An 18,779-nucleotide genomic window follows, 5' to 3' on the forward strand; every position below is an offset into this window, starting at 1 on the left:
TGTAAGGGGGGGTGGGTATGTTGTCCCCAGCAGGGGAGGAGGCTTTAGAGGGAAATGGTAGCTGCCGAGAGTGGGGTGGGGAGGCTTAGTTTGGCTAAATAAATGACTGAAAGAGCCAAAGGAGGAGGGGGGTTGGAAGACGACCACAGGCCTCTGTTGGGACATTGCCTTTGGGGAATTGTTTTGAAACTCAGTTCTAGGGAGAGATCCGTGGGCGAGCACCCGCCTTGCATAGCGAACTGCCTTCCCCAGATGCGTTGAGAACATAAGAGCCACGCTGGATCAGACCAAGGGTCCATCTAATCCAGCACTTAAGGTTCACACAGTGGCCGACCAGCTGTTGGCAGGAAAACCCGCAAGCTGGACGTGATCGCAGCAGCACCTTCCCACCCATGGTCCCTGCGAGCAGCAACTCCCGGCAGGTCTAAGACCCCTGCTGAGACCCATGAGGAGCCGCTGCTAGTGTAGTAGATGCTGCTGCGCTCAATGGACCCAATGGTGTGACTTGGTAGAAGGTGATCTCTGATGTTCCATCTGTTTCTCAGAAGCTTATCTGGAGCTCCTCAGTGATAAAAATCGGTAGAGGCAGATACGCTTCCTTGAAAGCCTGCCCATCCACACCACAATTCTGCACTATGTCGATACAGGCTGCTGTTTGATGAGCTAGAGGTCACACGGAAACTAGCCAGGTCATGCAAGAGTTCCTGGCAAGATCAGCCTGTGGCTTGCATGAACTGGGTACCCTACTCTTGGGGGGCACAGACCAGAATCCTCTTTGCAATGGAGAGGGTAGCCGTCCCTAAGCGAATACTGTAGGTGTTGGATTACAACTCCCACCATCCCCAGCCAGGAGGCTGGGGGTGATGGGATTTGCAGTCCAACACATCTACTGGTTTATTTGCTTTGTACACCACTTTTCCAACAAGAAAAATGGCACTTGTAGCGGCTATGGAGAGCAGCAGGTTAGGGATGGATGATGTAGTTGTTCTGTGGAAATAGTTCTGCCATCAGGAGAAACGTTGAAGACTACGTTGCCTGCTACCTCTTTGTAGCGGACATTAGAAAGCACAGTCTTCCGTCTGGCCTATCTTCCAGACTTCTTGTAGAGTTTAGTGAGATGCCTGGAGCAAATGCCGTGTAAATGCTAGCAAACTCGAAATATTGTGTAAATGCAAACATTCATCTCTCCAGCAGTACTCTTCCCCCCCCCCCAAAACATGCACCCCAGAGACGCGTGCACACACTCCGCTCCATCTGTCCAGACTACAGCACAACTTTTAATACATGAAAAACTAGTACAAAACAACTCTACAAAATAAAAGTGTGTTTTGTGGAGGGAGACATCATATGTACAAGAAGGAGTGATACAAACGCTGAATCGGTGGGAGATACTTAAGGAGCTTTCAGGTATGGTTTTGTGGGTTGCAGGCACCCTGAAACGGAGCAGCAGTTCCTTGTGTGGCTGGCACAACTCCTGCTGTGCCCAAACCGCGATTATAGGTCTGTTAAACACTTCAAGGCATTTCCCCTTTCTTGAGGCACTTTCTAGTGCTAATCTACCTTTGCTAATGGGGTCAGGAGACGAGAAAAGGGAATTGGATGCAGGTGGTAAAAAGAAGGCTGGATAAGGTGCTGGTAGCTCAAATCGCCAACCAGAAAGCACTGGCCAGGTTCACATATCACGGTGAGCCACAGTGGGTTAATTCACCCACAGGGCTCTCTGTTTTCAGCACCAACAGAAACCTATTTCACAGCGATTCCAGCAGCCAATAAGAAAATGCATGTTTATTTTTTAAGCAGGGTGGGTGGGTAGCATACCAAGAACGGTGTCCAGTGGCATTGCTACCTCTGCTCTAGATGTTGTTGTACTCTATCTCCCATCATCCCCAACCATGGCCATCAGTTGGGGCATGATGGAAATCCAGAAGGTCACAGGTTCTTCACCCTTGCAGAAAAGCACTTCCAAAAGTCTTCAAAAGTAAGCCCCTGTGTGCAGCGCGGGAGCTGTGCCTGGCAGACAGGTGGGCATTGCTGGAGGGCCCTGAGAAGTGAAACACATTGCGGACTACACCTGTTAGTGCAGGAGTATGCAAGCCACTGAATTATGCAGAAAGCTTCAGGCAGTCAAGAGTCTTCTGCATAAGGTGAATGCTTGCATATTTCTGCAACAGCAATTCAAGACATTAACTATTTTGCAGCAGCAGCAGCAAGGAACTGTACTCTTACTGGCTGCCTCCTCTCCAACTCCCCCCCCCAAAAAAACACAAAAGAAAAGTCATGCTTCTGCCCCCTCGCAAAGCCTTAAAAAGATTTGTTTGCCGTTTCTCCAAGGTAGGCCAATCAGCCCTACAACACAGCGCTTGGTTGAAATACCCCCATTTGATAGCAGTGGGTTGAGAAATGCCCTGGAGCACAGCAGCAGTCTCCCTGGCTATTAACACAAGGTCCCTTTCAATGCCACCTTCAAATATCTGACGTACTATCAGGTAGAAGTCTGGTTTGCTGTTGCTCCTAGACCAATGGTTGGAACCTGCAAGGAAGCTGCATTTCGACTGAACATTAGGAGAAACTTCCTAATGGCAGGAGCTGTTCGATCGTAGGACAGACTGCCTTGGCAGATGGTGGGCATTTCACTGGAGCCGTTTAAGGAGAGCCTGGACAGTCACTTGTCAGGAATGCTGCAGTTACAAGATCCTAGCACTGAACAGGGGGGTCAGACTAGATGACCTCCAAGACGTTTTCCAGTTCTAACATTCTGTGATTCTATGAACCCTATGGAATTTGGGATCGAATAAAAGACACTCTTGCACTTCAGAGTTGACCTCTCCTTTGCTCTATAAAAACAAGGCATTTTAGGGTTTGTACATTCAGTAGACAGTTGTGGCATCTCCCTTCTGGGGGATACACCCATATTATGCTATAGGCTTGGTTTCCCTCTGTACCCCTCTCCCTAGAAAGTCTAAAACATGCCTCTTTCCCTGGCCCAGGAAGCAGGAGATGCCACTGCCTCCTTGCTCCCTGGCTCTCTGTCCATCAAGCAAGCAAGTGGTAGCCATCCTGGGAAATTGGACAGGGAGCAACAGCAGCTGGTGACAATGCTGGCGAGAAGGCAGACTCTCCGAAGGGACCCATCAAAGGGGTTTTGCCGAAAGGTCCTCAAAAGCACGGAGGCTGGGCGCTGGATGAACGGGCGACTTGAACGCCAACCCGACTCTCAGTGCCAGCCCTCTCTCCACGCTTCAAGCCATGCAGCTGCCTCTTAAAATAAATTTAAAATGCACACATCTGCCCTTGATATGCATCCATGTTCACCCTTCACTGAACCAAAAAAATAATAATTTTAAAAAAGGAAAAAAATCATGAACACAAAAGGGAAAGGAGGAAAAAAAAACAGTGGTGAAAGGGGACTGGTTTGGGTGGGTGGGAGGGAGGGAGGGGTGTAGCAAAAGTGAAAGTGGTAGCCAATTGGCACGCACGCCACGGCCAGCTCCCCTCTCTGCCAAATGCGCTGGGAACGCTCTTTCCTGGATGGAACGATGGCCGCAAAAGCACTTTCGAACCACCTCCACCACTTCTGAAGGATGTTGTATTTGTTGCCACACCCCAAGGGGTTTTGAGACATGGGTGGAATCTGATGCTACAAGAGAAAGTGAGGGAGTTACTGCTGTTTCGGGTGTCTCTGTCTCTCTACAGTAGTCTTATGTACAGGTCTTTGACCTGGAATCCAGGACCCACAACTGTGCAATACATGATTTTAGTTTTTTTTTAAAGTAGTTCCCAGTCGTACGTTTGGGCTAAACCTTGTTCCTGGATCTGTAAAGGCTGAAGGGCCAGCCGTAACGCGATGCCTAAAGTAACGGATGGCACTTTGCTGAGTGCTTCCCTGGCACCGCCTCACACTGCCGGTTACTGGTGAGGGCGGTGGCAGAGAAACACGCAGCTCACTGCTACCACTTTGGGCATTGTGTTATATGAGATCAGCCTCCCACAACTTGGTGCCCTCCAGGTTTGTCAGACTACAACTCCCAGAATTCCCAGCCAGCTGGCTGGGGATTATGAGGATTGTACTCCGACGTATCTAGAGGGCATCAGGTTGGGCAAAGCTGCACCCGACGTTAGGAGAGAAAAGACACTGCACAAGCGACCAGCTGCGTCTCCACATCCCTTGTAACTCCTGGTTCCTTCCATACCGCGCATGCAAATCTCACACCTCTGTTCGTAGGAGAGATCCGTTTGTCTCAGGGGCTTTGGCTACGTCCAGTGGGGAACGGGGAATAGCTTTTAATATGGCAGAGTGGACGGAGAGGACAGGAGCGCCTCCTGGTGGTAGGGCACTCACCAACGCAACCAGCGCCATCCTCTGTTGACGGCGACCCGAAACGTCAGAGTCCGAGGGATCGGCTGTCATTTGGGAAACGAGAACTGCTGGCTAGCAGAAGTCCTGGTGGCCACCGAGCCGCCGGAGACTAGAAGAAAGAGCTCAGGTGGCTGCCGGGCTGCCTTGGCACGGCGGGGTTCTGGTAAAGGTTCCCGCCGCCGGCGTTCCAGTAGGGGGAGGGTGGCCCGAAGAAGCCGGCAGACGAGGCGGGCACCTGTGCGGCGTGGCCCAGGGCCCCGTAGCCCACCTTCTGCTGGTGGTAGGGGGGCAGGTAAGGCAGGTCCGTGTGGTGGTACTTGTAGAGGGGGGGCTCCCCCGGCTGCCCCTGCTGGGCCTGGTTGATGCCCTGGAAGTCGAACTTGTAGGCGTAGCGCTTGCCGTGCACTTTGGTCATGATGCTCTTGTCGTAGTAGTAGCGCAGAGCCCGGCTCAGCTTGTCGTAGTTCATGTTGGGCTTGCTCTTGCGCTCGCCCCACCGACGCGCCACCTCGTCGGGGTCCGTCATCTTGAACTCGCCGTTCGTCCCCTCCCAGGTGATGCAGTTGGCGTTGGTGCTGTCCGACAGCAGCTCCAGCAGGAACTGCCACAGCTGGATCTGGCCGCTGCCTACCGGGGGAGAAAGGGGGGGGACTGGGTTAGCAGGGGAGACGGTTTGCGCCGTGGCGGACCCAGTCATGGCACCGGCGCTCCTGGGGGAGGCTGGCAGCTCCGAAGTCAGAGGGGTAGTGAACGCCCTGCACCTCGGAGAGCTCTCTTAGAGTCCCGACTGGTTCCGGCTGAAACCCACAGCAGATTCGCCGCCCCACTGACCTTGGAGCCAGCAGCCTCCACTGCGGGCTCCAGCCCACCTGCTCCTGGGCCAAGAGAGATTCTGCGACACTAGTCGGCAACAAGACTGACCCGGCAGGAGGGCAAGTCGAAGGTGCATGTTGTAGACCAAGAGTTGGGCAAGTCATGCCCCTCCAGATGTTTTGGCCTACAACTCCCATCATCCTTCAACATTGGCTATGCTGGCGAGGACTGATGGGAGTTGTAGGCCAAAATATCCAGAAAGCAGCAACTCGCCCGGCTCTGGTTTCCCCGGGGTGTGTTGCTCCTGCCACAATCATCCCTTTCGCTTGTAGGAAACAGCTTGGCTCACTAAGGCATCTGGAGTTATTGGCTCTGCAAGTACCTATCTGCTCTCTCCCCACAGCCCTGCCCCACTTCCCAGCCTCGAAAGAAAGCACGACAGGCAGAAATTCAACAGGTGAAGCTTCCCCTCCCCATCACTGCCCCTCCACACCAGGAAAAGTTACAGCCTCCCTGACCCGGCTGCGCCCACCCACAGCCCCCCCCAAGACAAGAGACATTTGGACCCACCTGGGTTTGCCAAGCGGCTGCTAGTAGGTCCCAGGACCTGGTATGGATCTGGTGGGAACGAGAAGGGAATCAGAGAGGGGCTAGAGTCGGACGCGCCAGAAGGATCCCCCCCTTCCCGTCACCTGGAATGCCTTGCTACTCTTCTCAGAGCCTCTCCGGCCTAGCTCTGGCTGAGGTGATGCACCTCTGGGCTGGGTTGCACCACTTCAGATTGAAAGTTCAGTCATGTGACTGAATGCTCTCTCATATATATGTGTATGTGTGTGCATATAGAAATGTAGCATGTCAGGTGGAAGGCTAGGCTAGAACCCTGACATGCTAGCTTTCTATATGCAGGGAGGATGTTTTCTCTCCCTAAATGAAGGACTGGTATTCAGCAAGGTAAGTCCCCGCAGTGGTACAACCCAAGCACAGGTTTGACCACCACAGGAAGAATTAGCCTCTGACCCAACTACTTACTTGAGAGCCAACATATTTTAGTAGATACTATTGCATTGGGAGCCAAGTTGAAGACACAATTTTTTCCAGTAGCGTTGCTAGTTTCCCCCCACCATCCCCACCACTGGGAAAGGTCCCTGTGCCTTTAACACCTACATGGCAAACAGAAATTCAACTGGTGAACCTTTCCCAATTCCCATTATTTTCATGCCGGGAAAAGCTTCACATGCTGAATTTCTGCTAGCTGTGCAAGGCCTGGGATAGGAACCCTGCGGTTAAAAAAGCTGGCTATCCTACAGCTCAGCTGTTGGTGACCTGTAAAGGATGCAGATCTGCCCTTTAGTATTCAATTCTCCAACAGCTAAAGTGAGAATCATAATGACCTACCGCGCAAGGTTGTTGCGGAGAAGAAATAGGAGCGGGGCATAGTATCTTAGGGAGAACTTAAATAAAGGCATGCCACCAAAATTTAGATTGCCAGATGCACTCCAGAAGAGATCTCTTGTGTAATGCTTATACGGAAGAGAGAATTTTAGCCAGTACACATTCTCTTCCCTTCAACATTCTGAGATAACAAGTTGCATCTGCTAAAAAAAAAAAAAAGCCAAATTCCCTTCTTTGACACAGAGAAATCTGTTTACCGAGATTGAGCAGATTGTTGGAATGAAAATAGAGGACACACCAAGGACTGCATTACTCTCACTGCAAGAAGATCTTAAATGTACTAAAGAAACTAAGGAACTGATAACGAATTTGCTGACGGCTGCAAGGTTAATCGTAGCTAGGAACTGGAAGACACAAGGAGATTATTGTATTGAAGAATGGTATAAAGAAGTGTGGGATATTGCTATTAACGATAAATTGACATGTAATATTAAAATGAAAAGAGGTATAGTAAAAAAGAACGATTTTGAGGGAATTTGGAAAAAGTTCTTAGTATTTGTGTTTTCTAAGGGAAGCCGGAAACCACCAACAGAAGAAACTATGAGTTTCTGGAAACAGGAATGAGATCCCGAGGTGGGGGGTGCACTTTTATGTTCAGCATGAATATGTTTAATAGACTAAGTTTGAATATATGATACAAATGCTATTTTATGTTTATGTATTATGTTTCTTTATTTTTGTTAACTGTTGTAAAAGTTAATAAAAAGAATTTTTTTAAAAAATGACACAGAGAAATCAACACTCCTACACTGTCTAGGGAAACCATGTGCCCTATTTTACAGAGGGCAGCCAAAAAAGTTGGCAAAGCAAAGGCAGGAAATGTGAGAGGTTCCTCCAGGGCCAGGCGCAAAGGTTTACCTGGCGCGACGCGTGTTGAATCAGGGCTCCGTCCCACACCCTGGATCTGCGGCGGCGAACCTTAAAGGCGGAAGAGAGAAAAAGAAAGCATTAAGGGGGAAAAAAGGGAGGATGTTCATATAACGCAACTGCTTGATTTAGCCAGGATTGCCACCCTCTGACAGAAGTCATAAGCATTGCTGTCTTGGATCAAACCAGAGGCCTTAGTCTGGCATTTCATTCCGACAGTGGACAGGCAGGACCTCAGTGCATTAGCAGCCTCCTGCCCATGTTCCCCAGCAACTGGTGTACCTCTGATACTGGAGACAGGATATAGCTATCAGGGCTACTACTAGCCATTGATAGCCTTCTCCTCCGTGAATTGGCCTAATCCCTTTTGCAAGCAGTCCAAGTTGGCGGCCATCACGCCATCTTGTGGCATCTAATTCCACAGGTGAACTGTGCGTTGTGTGAAGAAGTCCTTCCGTTTATCTGTCCTGAATCGCCCACCAATCCGCAGCATCATGGGATGGGCCCGTTGGGTTCTTGTTTGATGAGAGAGGCACCACTTTCTCCACAGCAAGCATAACCCTGTGCACTTCTGTCACCTTACCCCCTCCCCACTAAGCCAGGGTGTTCAACCTCTTTCAGCTTGATTGAATTCCGGTTCAGAGACACACTTGTGGGCCGCGTAGCGGTGGAGGGCAGGGGTGGAGCTAAAAGAAACGGGGCGAAACGGGGTGGTTTGGGGGGGGGCAAAAATGGCAGCATAACCCACCTAACAATCAGTGGTTGGGGAAAGGGGGAGGTCGATCTGGGTAGTCCCAGAGAGCTAGATTGAGACCCGTTGGGGGGGGGGGAGAGCAAACGTGTCCCTTGAGCCAGAGATTCTGCCCCCCACCCCGTTCTAAGCCAAAGAGCTTAGCCAAACATTGTAACCTTTCCTCCTAGGGCAGCCTTCCTCAACCTGGGGCGCTCCAGATGTGTTGGACTACAACTCCCAGAATGCCCCAGCTGGCTGGGGCATTCTGGGAGATGCAGTCCAACACATCTGGAGCGCCCCAGGTTGAGGAAGGCTGTCCTAGGGGGTTGCTCCAGCCCCTTGATCATATGGGCCTTGGCCTGCACCTTTTCCCGCTTGACAAATATCCCTTTTGAAATGTGGTGGCCAGAACTCCACACCCTGTTCCAAACCTGCATGATAGGCAGAAGTTCAACTGGTTTAGTGATGCCTAGCAGAGAACGGTGCACCTGTTAGAGTCATGCCTGCTGTCAAACGTTCATCTTTGGCAAGTAAGGTTGCCAACTTTTCCCCTCTGAAAAGGCACCTGTGCCTTGAGCAGCTGCCAGGAAAAGCATCATTGGCTACGTTTCTGCCTATCGGGCAGCTGTAACCGTTCTGACGTGCGCGTGTGACGGCAATCCTGTTTTTGCAGTGTGCCTCTTTCCACCATTGAGAAGGGCTATTTCTTCTCTAAGAAGCCACTCTATGACCTTGAATGGATGTGTCCAGTAAACACACCAAAAACAGAAACGGAGCTCTCCTCCTCCTCCTCCTCCTCCTCCTCCTCTACCGCCTCCTCATTCTCAAACAGTCACTATGGAAGCTCTTCATGACTGCATGAACCTCAAGCCAGAGGTCAAATCCAGCCCTCCACAATTCCCCCCAAAACCATACCTCCTTCCTCTAGCCACACCCTTCCCCCTGATTTTTTTGTGGTTTCCTGTTTTTGGTGCAATTCCCCCCGCCCCATTCTAAAAGGTTGAAATGCCTTCTCCCAGGGCTTAGCTACTGCCCGTCAGAGTTTTGCTGCTAACCTATGCCTGTGTTTTGGGTATTTTGGCCCCACTCCTTTTGCCTTTGGCCCCTCCCCCCACCACTGGAATGCGGCCCCCGAGACCTTGAGCTGAAAGAGGTTCAACACCCCTGGTTTATGTCAGCACAATCAGAGGGGAGGGATTGAAAATGAGTCTCAATGTCGCTTCTGGGGGAACGAATGGTACCTTTGGGGTTTGCACTAATAGGGCCGCTACCCCAGCTGCTCCGCCGGATTTCCTCGTAGGGAGACTCTGTACCAGGAGAGAGAAAAGATGACCAAATTAGGCAGAAGTGCCATTTCAGGGGGAAATGCAACATTCACAGCAACATCCAAAAGGCCTGCTCTTGGAAAACAGGGAGAAACAGCAGCGGACTTAATGAGCATTCAACATGGTTAGTTTTGTTTTACTGCATTATAACTAAAGATATATGAGTTTCCCCTGCAAAAAAAAGAAAGTTCAGGATAAAGGATCTGACTGATTAAGGGGAGATTCGACTCTACTGCTGCATCATGTTCAATAGGAAGCAAGTAGAGCTTCGGCTATTGGGCGGTATAAAAATGTAATAAATAGATAAATAGAGGCGGAAGCTGCAAAGAGGAAGCTTCTAGCTAAAGGTGCAGGAGCTCTGAAGTGTCACTTCTTTTTCTTGAACAAGCCACTTTGAGAAATGATGGGTTGTTGGGCTGTTCAGGGTAGCTAGCAAGCCACATTGCATGGTTAACAAGCCACCCTGTGGGAAATGTCCTGGGTTCAGACAACACACTCACCCCACAGCTCAACAAACAACCCATGGTTCAACAACAGCTCAGACTCAACCATGGAGTTCGGGTGAGCGTGTTGTGTGAACAGCCCCAGAGCCTGTGTCTGGCTCTCTAGCACTACATCCGGGAGACGGGGCTCCATTCCTATCCCATCCGTCCCTCCCTCCTTCCTCCTTAGTGCTCTCTGTTTTTGCTACAAGCCATGGCCTTGTGCTGTTAACTCACCGGATTTGACCTGGGCCCTTGGTGGGGGTGGTGGAGGAGGCTGGGTGATGACCGGCGCAGAAGGGTATGTAAAAGTGGGGCTGCCTGTTGTGGGGGGAAGAAAACAGGAAAGAATAATTAGGGTGGAGGGACACTGATGGGCCACAGGTTGCAGTCCGCTTTGCAAACTCAAGATTTAGAGGTACGATTTCCATGATCCTAGCCCTTGCCCCCACCCCCAGTTACACAAACAAAGGTTTCCAAGCTGATTCGAGAACAGAAGATGATACCTTCTACCTGGGGCAGCCCTAGACTAGCTGCCAGCAACTGGTACCCTATGCAGTTGGCAGCCCACACCTCCATACTCCAAAGGCAGATCTAGGCTGAGGTTTTCAGTACAGTGGAAAACATTTTGCCCCTAAAAACCTAAGAAGAGCTCTACTGGATCAGACCGAGGGCCCATCTAGTCCACCACTCTGTTCACACAGTAGCCAAACAGCTGTCAACCAGGGACCCACAAGCAGGACATGGTGCAACAGCACCTTCCACCCATGTTCCCCAACAACTTGTGCACACAACCATCAGGGCTAGTAGCTATGGATAGCCTTCTCCTCCAGGAATTTATCCAGCCCCCTTTTAAAGCCATCCAAATGAGTGGCCATCACTACATCTCATGGTAGTGGATTCCATCATTTAACTCTGTGCTGTGTGAAAAAGCCCTTCCTTTTATCTGTCCTGAATCTCCCACCGATCAGCTTCATGGGATCACCCTGGGTTCTAGTATTTTGAGAGAGGGGAAAAAGCCTCTCCCCATCCACATTCCCCACTCCCCTATTTTCTGTTTAATTTTTTGAAATGTATTTATTAAAACAGAGTCATAATTATTTGTTTTCCCCCGTCTCTCCAACCAATGTTTCTGAGACCCGATAAAATAGAGACCTGAATTTTTCATTTTTATTTGAATTTGGTTTATATTTTCATTTCCCCCCCCCCTCTCGAATTTGTCGCCCCACTTAACTTGAAGCCCCAGGCGGCCGCCTAGTTCGCCTATATTACACTTGGTCAGACTGTTGATCCATCTAAGCCACTGCTGCCTACCCAGACTGGCAGTGATCCTCCAGGCTGTCAAGCATGGAGTTTCTTCCCCATCACCTGCTACCTGATCATTTTAATGGGAGATGGCAGGGATCGAACCCGGGACCTTCTACATGCAGTGCATGTGCTCTATTACTGAGCTATGGGCTCAGGGCTAGGAAAAACCACCTGCATCTGAGACACTGGAGAGGCTCCACCAGCCAGAAGGAACCACCCCGAGCCAGGTGGATCAGTCTCCTGACATGGCAGAGTGTAAAGCAGTTTCTTTTGTCCCATGAGACAGTTCTTGCGGGATTGTACCTCTTCAGGCTGCAAGTGAGGGGCGGGACGACGACATACTTTCCTTTAAATGTTTCTCGATTCTTTAAAACAGTGGTGCAGAACCTCAGGTCTCGTGGGCCAAATCCCCGCCCCTTTCCCCCCGACTGTCAATCATTTGGTGGTTTCTGGGCTTTTGTGCAGTTTTCCCCCATTCGAAAAGGTTGAAATCCCTCTCCTAGGCTTAGTTACTGGCAGTAAGAGTTCAAAGTAAAATATACTGTGGTTGGTTTTTTTTAGTTTTCACCCACAACTCTTTTGCCCTTGGTACTGCTCACCACTGATAGGCACCTCCACCCTTTCTCCAAAATGCTTCCTGTTTTTAAAATTCCAAGCATGTAGAAAGCTAGCATGTCAGGGAGGATGATTGCCTGATGTGCTAGAGTTCTAGATGCAAGTAAACCAACATTGGAGTGGGCGGGGGGACCTACAGCCCTTGGATCCTTCTCTTGAAGTGGTGCAATCCAGACACAATTACAACATGGAATGCTCCTATTAACGGAGCTTGGCTTAGATGATCCCAAGAGGCTACTGGTACCATGCAGTATTTATTTTATGCGGAAAGAGTCTCCCCTGACCCCTGTGAACGGGTTTGTGGCCTTACTCTGGCGCAGGTAAGAGAGGTGAGACAGCAACACGTCGGCGTTGTACGGCGTGGTGAGTCGAAGGAAGCCCTCCTTGCCCAGTTTGCACAGCTCCTTGCCGTCCACGTTCTGGAAGAGGCTCGTTTCGACGTCGAGGAGGCCATACTCTTTGACTGCCCAGTCCAGCCACTGACGGACATGCTCATGGGTCCACACGCCAGGGTCTGTTGGAGGGATACAGATAACGGGATGAGGACCAGGCAACCCCAATGATGAAGCTTTAGGACGAATGAAGCTATTGGGCTGTAGGGTGACCAGGTGTCCTCTTTTACAGTTGAAAGAGGCCAAGCCATGGGACGCATGAAGCAACTGGGCTGTAGGGTGGCCAGGTGCCCTCTGACAGAGGACAGTCCTCTGTTTGAAGGGCAGTCAGAGGACCATCCTCTGTTGGAAGAGCTGTCCTGTCGAATTCTGGTTTAAAGATCAGGAATCATCAGAAGGAAGACCTGGGCGTTGAAGTTGCTCACCTGGAGAGCAGATTGAGCAAGGTACACATCTCACCTGGTCACAGTCCCCACACCCCAATAGCAAGATGTACTCTTTTAAAATTATAATCATCGTTTTTAAATTCACCTCTATACACATGAATTAAAATATGCAAATAGGGTGCAGATTTGGCAATGCACGTCACCTTTTCTGGAGGTTCACAACATGACAGTACCCATCGATGTGGGGAGTGAGCTTGGGGGGCATGAGCACGCACATGTGCGCCCCCCCCACCCCGCCACCTGATGCAGCCCTCGGAGTCGTAAAGGCTACGCACCCCTGATCTGCCGTCACGAGACATAATCTTGAAGCAATTCCAAAATCCACAGTTGGGCAATACCTTTATCAGGGACAACCAAAATGCCTCCACATAACGAGGGAGCCATTGAGAGTCCTCCAGAACTATTGATCCAGGTCGACGTGGCCCACAATTGGCCTCGCTTTGGTGTTAAAGCCATAAATTCTGCATTGGCCACCATCTTAAAACGCCATGCAGGAAGAGACGGAAGTGGAGTTGAGCCTTCCTTAACCTGGCACCCTCCCGAAGTGCTGGACTACACAGCCCATTATCCCCAGCCAGCATGATGGGAGCTGTAGTCCAACTCATCTGGAGGGCACCGTCAGATCGGGGAAGGCTGAATTAAGCTGGATTAGGAGGGGAAGACCTACGACCACCAACATATACTGACCTGCCGGGACAATGACCCTCTTCTCCTCGCTGGGAGGGTTGACAGGGGGGCTGCTACGTTGGTTGTTGTATCCACCTGGATAGGATACTTGGGACGGGTCAACTGGACCTCCCGCTTTACTCCTCCGGGTCACGCTACAGTCCACGGGTGATTGCCTGCTGGTGGGAAAGAGACGGGAACTTCATTGTACTGCTGGAAAACCATTGAGGACTAGGAATTTGCCCTGCCCAAACCACCCGGCCCACTACCACCATTGCCCACTGCAGGAGGTTGTGCGGCCATGCGTTGCATTTTACAGAGGACGGTCCTCTGTTTGAGATGTCCACTGTTTGAAGGTCTTCCTAATCCAAGTCCAGTTAAAGAACTATAAGGAAGAAGAAGAGCATGGCGGTGGTGGTGAGTTGCCCATCAAGAGTTCGGACTAGGGTGGCTCATTAGGCATCCCCAAAATGGGGACAAGAAAGGACCCTTTGACATGGGGTGAGTAGGTGGGGATAGAGTTGATAACCAAAATGGGTAAAGGCAGAACATGGGCGAGATGGATCCAACTGGTGGAGAAGCTTGACCAGGGAGATACGATTCACACGCCTGCAGGTGGTTCGTGCTCCTAGTCACCACAGCTACCAGATACCCATGCTCTTCTATCTACAGTAGGCAACTTGTGGGGTGAGCCTTGCTCCTGTACCTTTAAACAGCAGGCTGATATGGGGAAGTAGAGCAGGAGGGGCAGGAGAGCAGAAGCTTGAGAGCCCCTGCATTGCATGCCAAAGGTCCCAGGTTCGATTCCTGGCATCTTCAGGTAGGGCTGGAAGAACACCTGCCTGAAACCCTGGAGAGCCATTGCTGCCAGTCCGTGTTGGAAACACTGGGCTAGATGGACCAAGATGGATTCAGTATAAGGCATTGTCTTCAGGGCCAGCGCTACCATTAGGCCAACTAGGCAGCCGCCTAGGGCGCAGACCTCAGAGGGGCGCAGTACTGACCTTTAAGGGTCACAGTTTTATACAAATTAGCTGTTTTAAGAAAAAACATAAGTTCAAGTTTTGTGCTTTTTATTTTTTTCTATAAAACATCTGTTCTTAAAAATTGAAGTTGGCAATTATTTTTTTGGGGGTGCAAGTAGCTCACCTTGCCTAGGGCACAAAATAGTCTGGCATAGGCCCTGATTGTCCTGTTTCCTAGATACCTAGACCAGAGCTGGGATGGCGGAGAAATCAGCAACGGAATCAAATTAGTTTGGATTTTTTTTTTTTAGTTTTCTTTTTTAATTATTTTAGTAAATTAGTTTGGATTCCTAGGAACCTGAGCCACGAATTCCACAGCAGACTGGCTTTTCCGGATCCTGAAGGCTTGCGAACCCATTTTCCCCCACTTTCCGGAATTTTGCACAAATTGAATATAGAAAAATATGTAAAATTTAAACAAACAAACGAAAACACCCAACACCAGCCGAAAGCGAGCATGAAAATTTGTGCTTGCAAAATCTGCAAAATGTGCATGAAAAATGCTCATTTGGGGGGGGGGATTTGCACATTTTTGCAAGCACGAATTTGGGCAAATTTGAGAATGTGGCAAAAAAAACCAATTCCAACAATGAACAGATGGAACAAAAAGCACTTGACAATTATTATTATTATCCACGAAATGCAGCCAGAACAGGTTTTACAAGATCCATACTTCCCTGACCTCAGCAAGCGGTCGTCTCTTAACTCTGTGGTGTCAAAAGCTTTGCCTGTTGATTCTTGCTCCTAAAGGCGCCGGAGCAAGCCAGGCTACTACCCCACCTCACCAGTCAGTTGGCAACCCTAGAACTGGTTCTAAATCCTTCAGGGGTGTCGATGCTAAGACCATAGTGATCTGAGACATGCCCTTCCCTGTTTCAGGGGCCTCTGAGGTTGGACCTAGAGGTCCCTGTTTTGCCTTCTCACCCCAGCCGTATAATTGGCTGCCGGAAGTATCTTCTGCTAAAGTTTGTGGTTTCTCTCCCCAACCCACAGGAAACAACTCACTTCCCCCCAACCAAGCAGCTTGTATTAGCAGCCTTACATCTACAACGGGCATCTGGAGGGAAGAGGTCAGTGCAGTTCAGGGCTTCCTAACCTCTGTTCTCGAATAAGCCTAACTTTAAGCCAAGCCTCCAAAAAGGTCAACTAAAGATAGTCGCAGCGGTGGGTGGAAGGAGGAACACAGCTATCGAGGGACATGATCATAGAATCATAGAATAGCAGAGTTGGAAGGGGCCTACAAGGCCATCGAGTCCAACTCCCTGCTCAATGCAGGAATCCACCTTAAGCATCCCTGACAGATGGTTGTCCAGCTGCCTCTTGAAGGCCTCTAGTGTGGGAGAGCCCACAACCTCCCTAGATAACTGATTCCATCGTCACACTGCTCTAACAGTCAGGAAGTTTTTCCTGATGTCCGGCTGGAATCTGGCTTCCTTTAACTTGAGCCCGTTATTCCGTGTCCTGCACTCTGGGAGGATCGAGAAGAGATCCTGGCCCTCCTCTGTGTGACAACCTTTTAAGTATTTGAAGAGTGCTATCATGTCTCCCCTCAATCTTCTCTTCTCCAGGCTAAACGTGCCCAGTTCTTTCAGTCTCTCTTCAAAGGGCTTTGTTTCCAGGCCCCTGATCATCCTGGTTGCGCTCCTCTGAACACGCTCCAGCTTGTCTGCGTCCTTCTTGAATTGTGGAGCCCAGAACTGGACGCAATACTCAAGATGAGGCCTAACCAGGGCCAAATAGAGAGGAACCAGTACCTAACGTGATTTGGAAGCTATACTTCTATTAATGCAGCCCAAAATAGCATTTGCCTTTCTTGCAGCCATATCACACTGTTGACTCATATCCAGCAGGAAGATCTCCTGTGTGAGCAGGGCCCACAACCTTGACAAGATCCCAGATCTGGAGAAGGGGTATCTTTATGGAGGTATTTTCCTTTCTGAAGGGTATATTTCCCACTTTTCAACTCAAAGTAGCAAACCACCTAATAATGATGGGGTGGGTGGGCAGAAACCCATTCAAAATACAGAGGTACAAATCAGTGAACGATACAAAAACAACACCATAAAACTGTACGAAGCAGCAGATAAAAGCAGCAGCTGTGCCCAGGTATCATGATAAACCATGGTTTATCATAAATGGTGTAGAACCTTGGCCCGGGGCCCCAATCCGGACTGTCTGCGGTCCCCATGTAGCCATGCCTTATTCCTCTGGCCATACCCACTTTCCCCGGACCACTGTTCATTTGGTGTTTTCCTGGAGTTTGTACAGCTCCCCCCGCCCCATTTGCGAAATGACTCCTAAGGCTCAGTTATTGGTAATAAGAGCTTTAAGCTAAAAGATGCAGGGATTTTTGTGGACCCGTACCTTTCACCTTGCCCACCACTAGAATATGGCACCCAAGAGCTTTTTGAATTGGAATCCAGGTCTCAGGCTGAAAGGAGTTCAACACCTTTGGTTTATCGTGATGGAAACAATCCTAGCTTCTCCTTGGGCTCGCATGTTCCATCTCCCCTCTCTATCTCTGACACGGCTACAAGGAGAAGATGGGAACCTTCCACAGCCACCTTTGATGAACCATGGCTTGTTGCGTCATCTGAACGCGACAAACTGTGGTTCATCTCAACTGTGGTTTGTTTGAAACAAGCCAGCTTCACACCATGGGCTATTTCAAACAATGTGGTTCATCTCAACTATGGTTTGTTTGAAACAAGCCAGCTTCAAACCATTGGCTATTTCAAACAATCCATACACAATGTATATTCTGTTCTGTTTTGTTGATAGTACACAATAAAAAGGGGGGAATCTATAGTTAAGAATAAACATAATGTGACTCCCGGCACTCAAGATCCCCTCTTCATGTTTGAGAGCAGGGACCCCAACCTTTTGGGCATGGTTGGCAATGTAAGAAACTGCTGTGGGCACCACCACAAAATGGCTCCTACAGAGGATGAGGATAGCAACATAATGGCTGCCGTGGGGGCCTACCTAGTCAAAAGTGAGGTAAAGAGGTGGTAAGGGTGGGGGGGAGACAGAAATACTGAGGCTGGGGGGTGGAAACACCAAGGGAAAGAGGTGGGGAGAGAAATAGTGAAACTCGAGGCCGAGAGAGAAGGCGAAATGGTGTGGGAAAGAAGTACCGAAAGAGCAAAGCTATGGGCTAGGATGGGGAGAAATAGTGAGCTAAAGAGGTGTGAATGTGTGTGTGTGTGTGTGTGTGTGTGTGTGAGAGAGAGAGAGAGAGAGAGAGAGAGAGAGAGAGAGAGAGAGAGAGAGAGAGAGAGAGAGAGAGAGAGAGAGAGAGAGGCTAGAGGCTGGGACTGAGGGGAAACAGCTAGACAAAGGGGTAGAGGGGAGAGAAAGAACAAGGCTAGAGGCTAGAAAGGGGGAGATTGAAGAGTACCCTAACATTGCACGACTCTTCTCATTAAAAGAAACCATTCTTTGAAAGGGGCAGGGAGTGGGGAGCTTCATGGTTGCATTGGAGGTCCTCAAAGGCACCCGGTTGGAGACACCTGTTTTAGAGCATTCGTAGGGTGACCAACTGTCAGGATTTCCCCGGATTTGTCCTGGTTTTTGTTCTTTCCATGGTGTCAGGGGGGATTTTCTATAATTTTCAATAATGTCCTGGAATGACATACCTTCCTCTTTAAGGCTGCCATTAGCATGGCAGGAGGGAGTGACATGCTTTCTTGAGGCACATCATTCCCCCACCCCGAGCTCCAATTGAGGTCTTAAAGGGGAAAGTGGGTCATTCGTGGACATTATAGAAAAGGCCCCAATTGGAGTGGATGGTGGTGGTGCAGAATGAAATCCTTTCCCCTCCTCCACTCCAATCGGGTTCTTTAAGGTGGCGGGGGAATAATGTACTTTCTGCAGGACTCAGAAAGCTGCTTCCCCCCCACACACACACTAGGTGTCCTCTTTTTTGGTTTCCCAAATATGGTCACCCTAAGCATTCGCCCAAATCTGGCCGGGCGGGGGGGGGGGGGGCAACCCCAGTACTGCTGACCTGCTGGAGCAGTTGACCTGTTCATTCTCCTGTTTCACCACGTGGCCCCTGTTGTTGGTCTGGGTGGGCCACGGGGGCTCCTCCAACCCGATGCCTTCCTTGCCGGTGTAGTCATCCACCGAGGGCAGCTCTGTCTTCAAGAGGTGCGGGGTGCCGAAGGACGGGTCAAAGATGGATTGGTCCTCACTCACGACTGACAGCGCCTCCTGCAGGTGGGAGGGAAACATCAAGGCAAGGGGTCAGGGCTGGCCTCTTAGGCCCAATACGAAGAACCGGTGTTTGGGATTAG

At 50.0% G+C, this 18,779-nt stretch overlaps 1 protein-coding gene across 2 annotated transcripts in view; it reads right to left on the minus strand.

Moving 5' to 3' along the window:
• Positions 1–3,425: 3,425 nt before the first annotated feature.
• LOC134407966 (retroviral integration site protein Fli-1 homolog) overlaps positions 3,426–18,779 on the minus strand; it is a 41,344-nt gene continuing 25,990 nt past the window's right edge. Inside the window, exons 2-9 of one of the 2 annotated variants that reach the window (XM_063139993.1) lie at positions 18,491–18,696; positions 13,478–13,635; positions 12,263–12,466; positions 10,267–10,350; positions 9,464–9,529; positions 7,481–7,540; positions 5,741–5,788; positions 3,426–4,984 (exon numbers count right to left, since the gene is read on the minus strand). In XM_063139993.1, coding sequence (XP_062996063.1) covers positions 4,467–4,984; positions 5,741–5,788; positions 7,481–7,540; positions 9,464–9,529; positions 10,267–10,350; positions 12,263–12,466; positions 13,478–13,635; positions 18,491–18,696 — 1,344 coding nt within the window. In that variant the 3' untranslated portion in view covers positions 3,426–4,466. The remainder of the gene's footprint in view (positions 4,985–5,740; positions 5,789–7,480; positions 7,541–9,463; positions 9,530–10,266; positions 10,351–12,262; positions 12,467–13,477; positions 13,636–18,490; positions 18,697–18,779) is intronic. The other variant, XM_063139994.1, reaches the window with a different exon arrangement.

Source organism: Elgaria multicarinata, chromosome 13, assembly GCF_023053635.1.
Source record: "Elgaria multicarinata webbii isolate HBS135686 ecotype San Diego chromosome 13, rElgMul1.1.pri, whole genome shotgun sequence".
Lineage (NCBI taxonomy): Eukaryota > Metazoa > Chordata > Lepidosauria > Squamata > Anguidae > Elgaria > Elgaria multicarinata.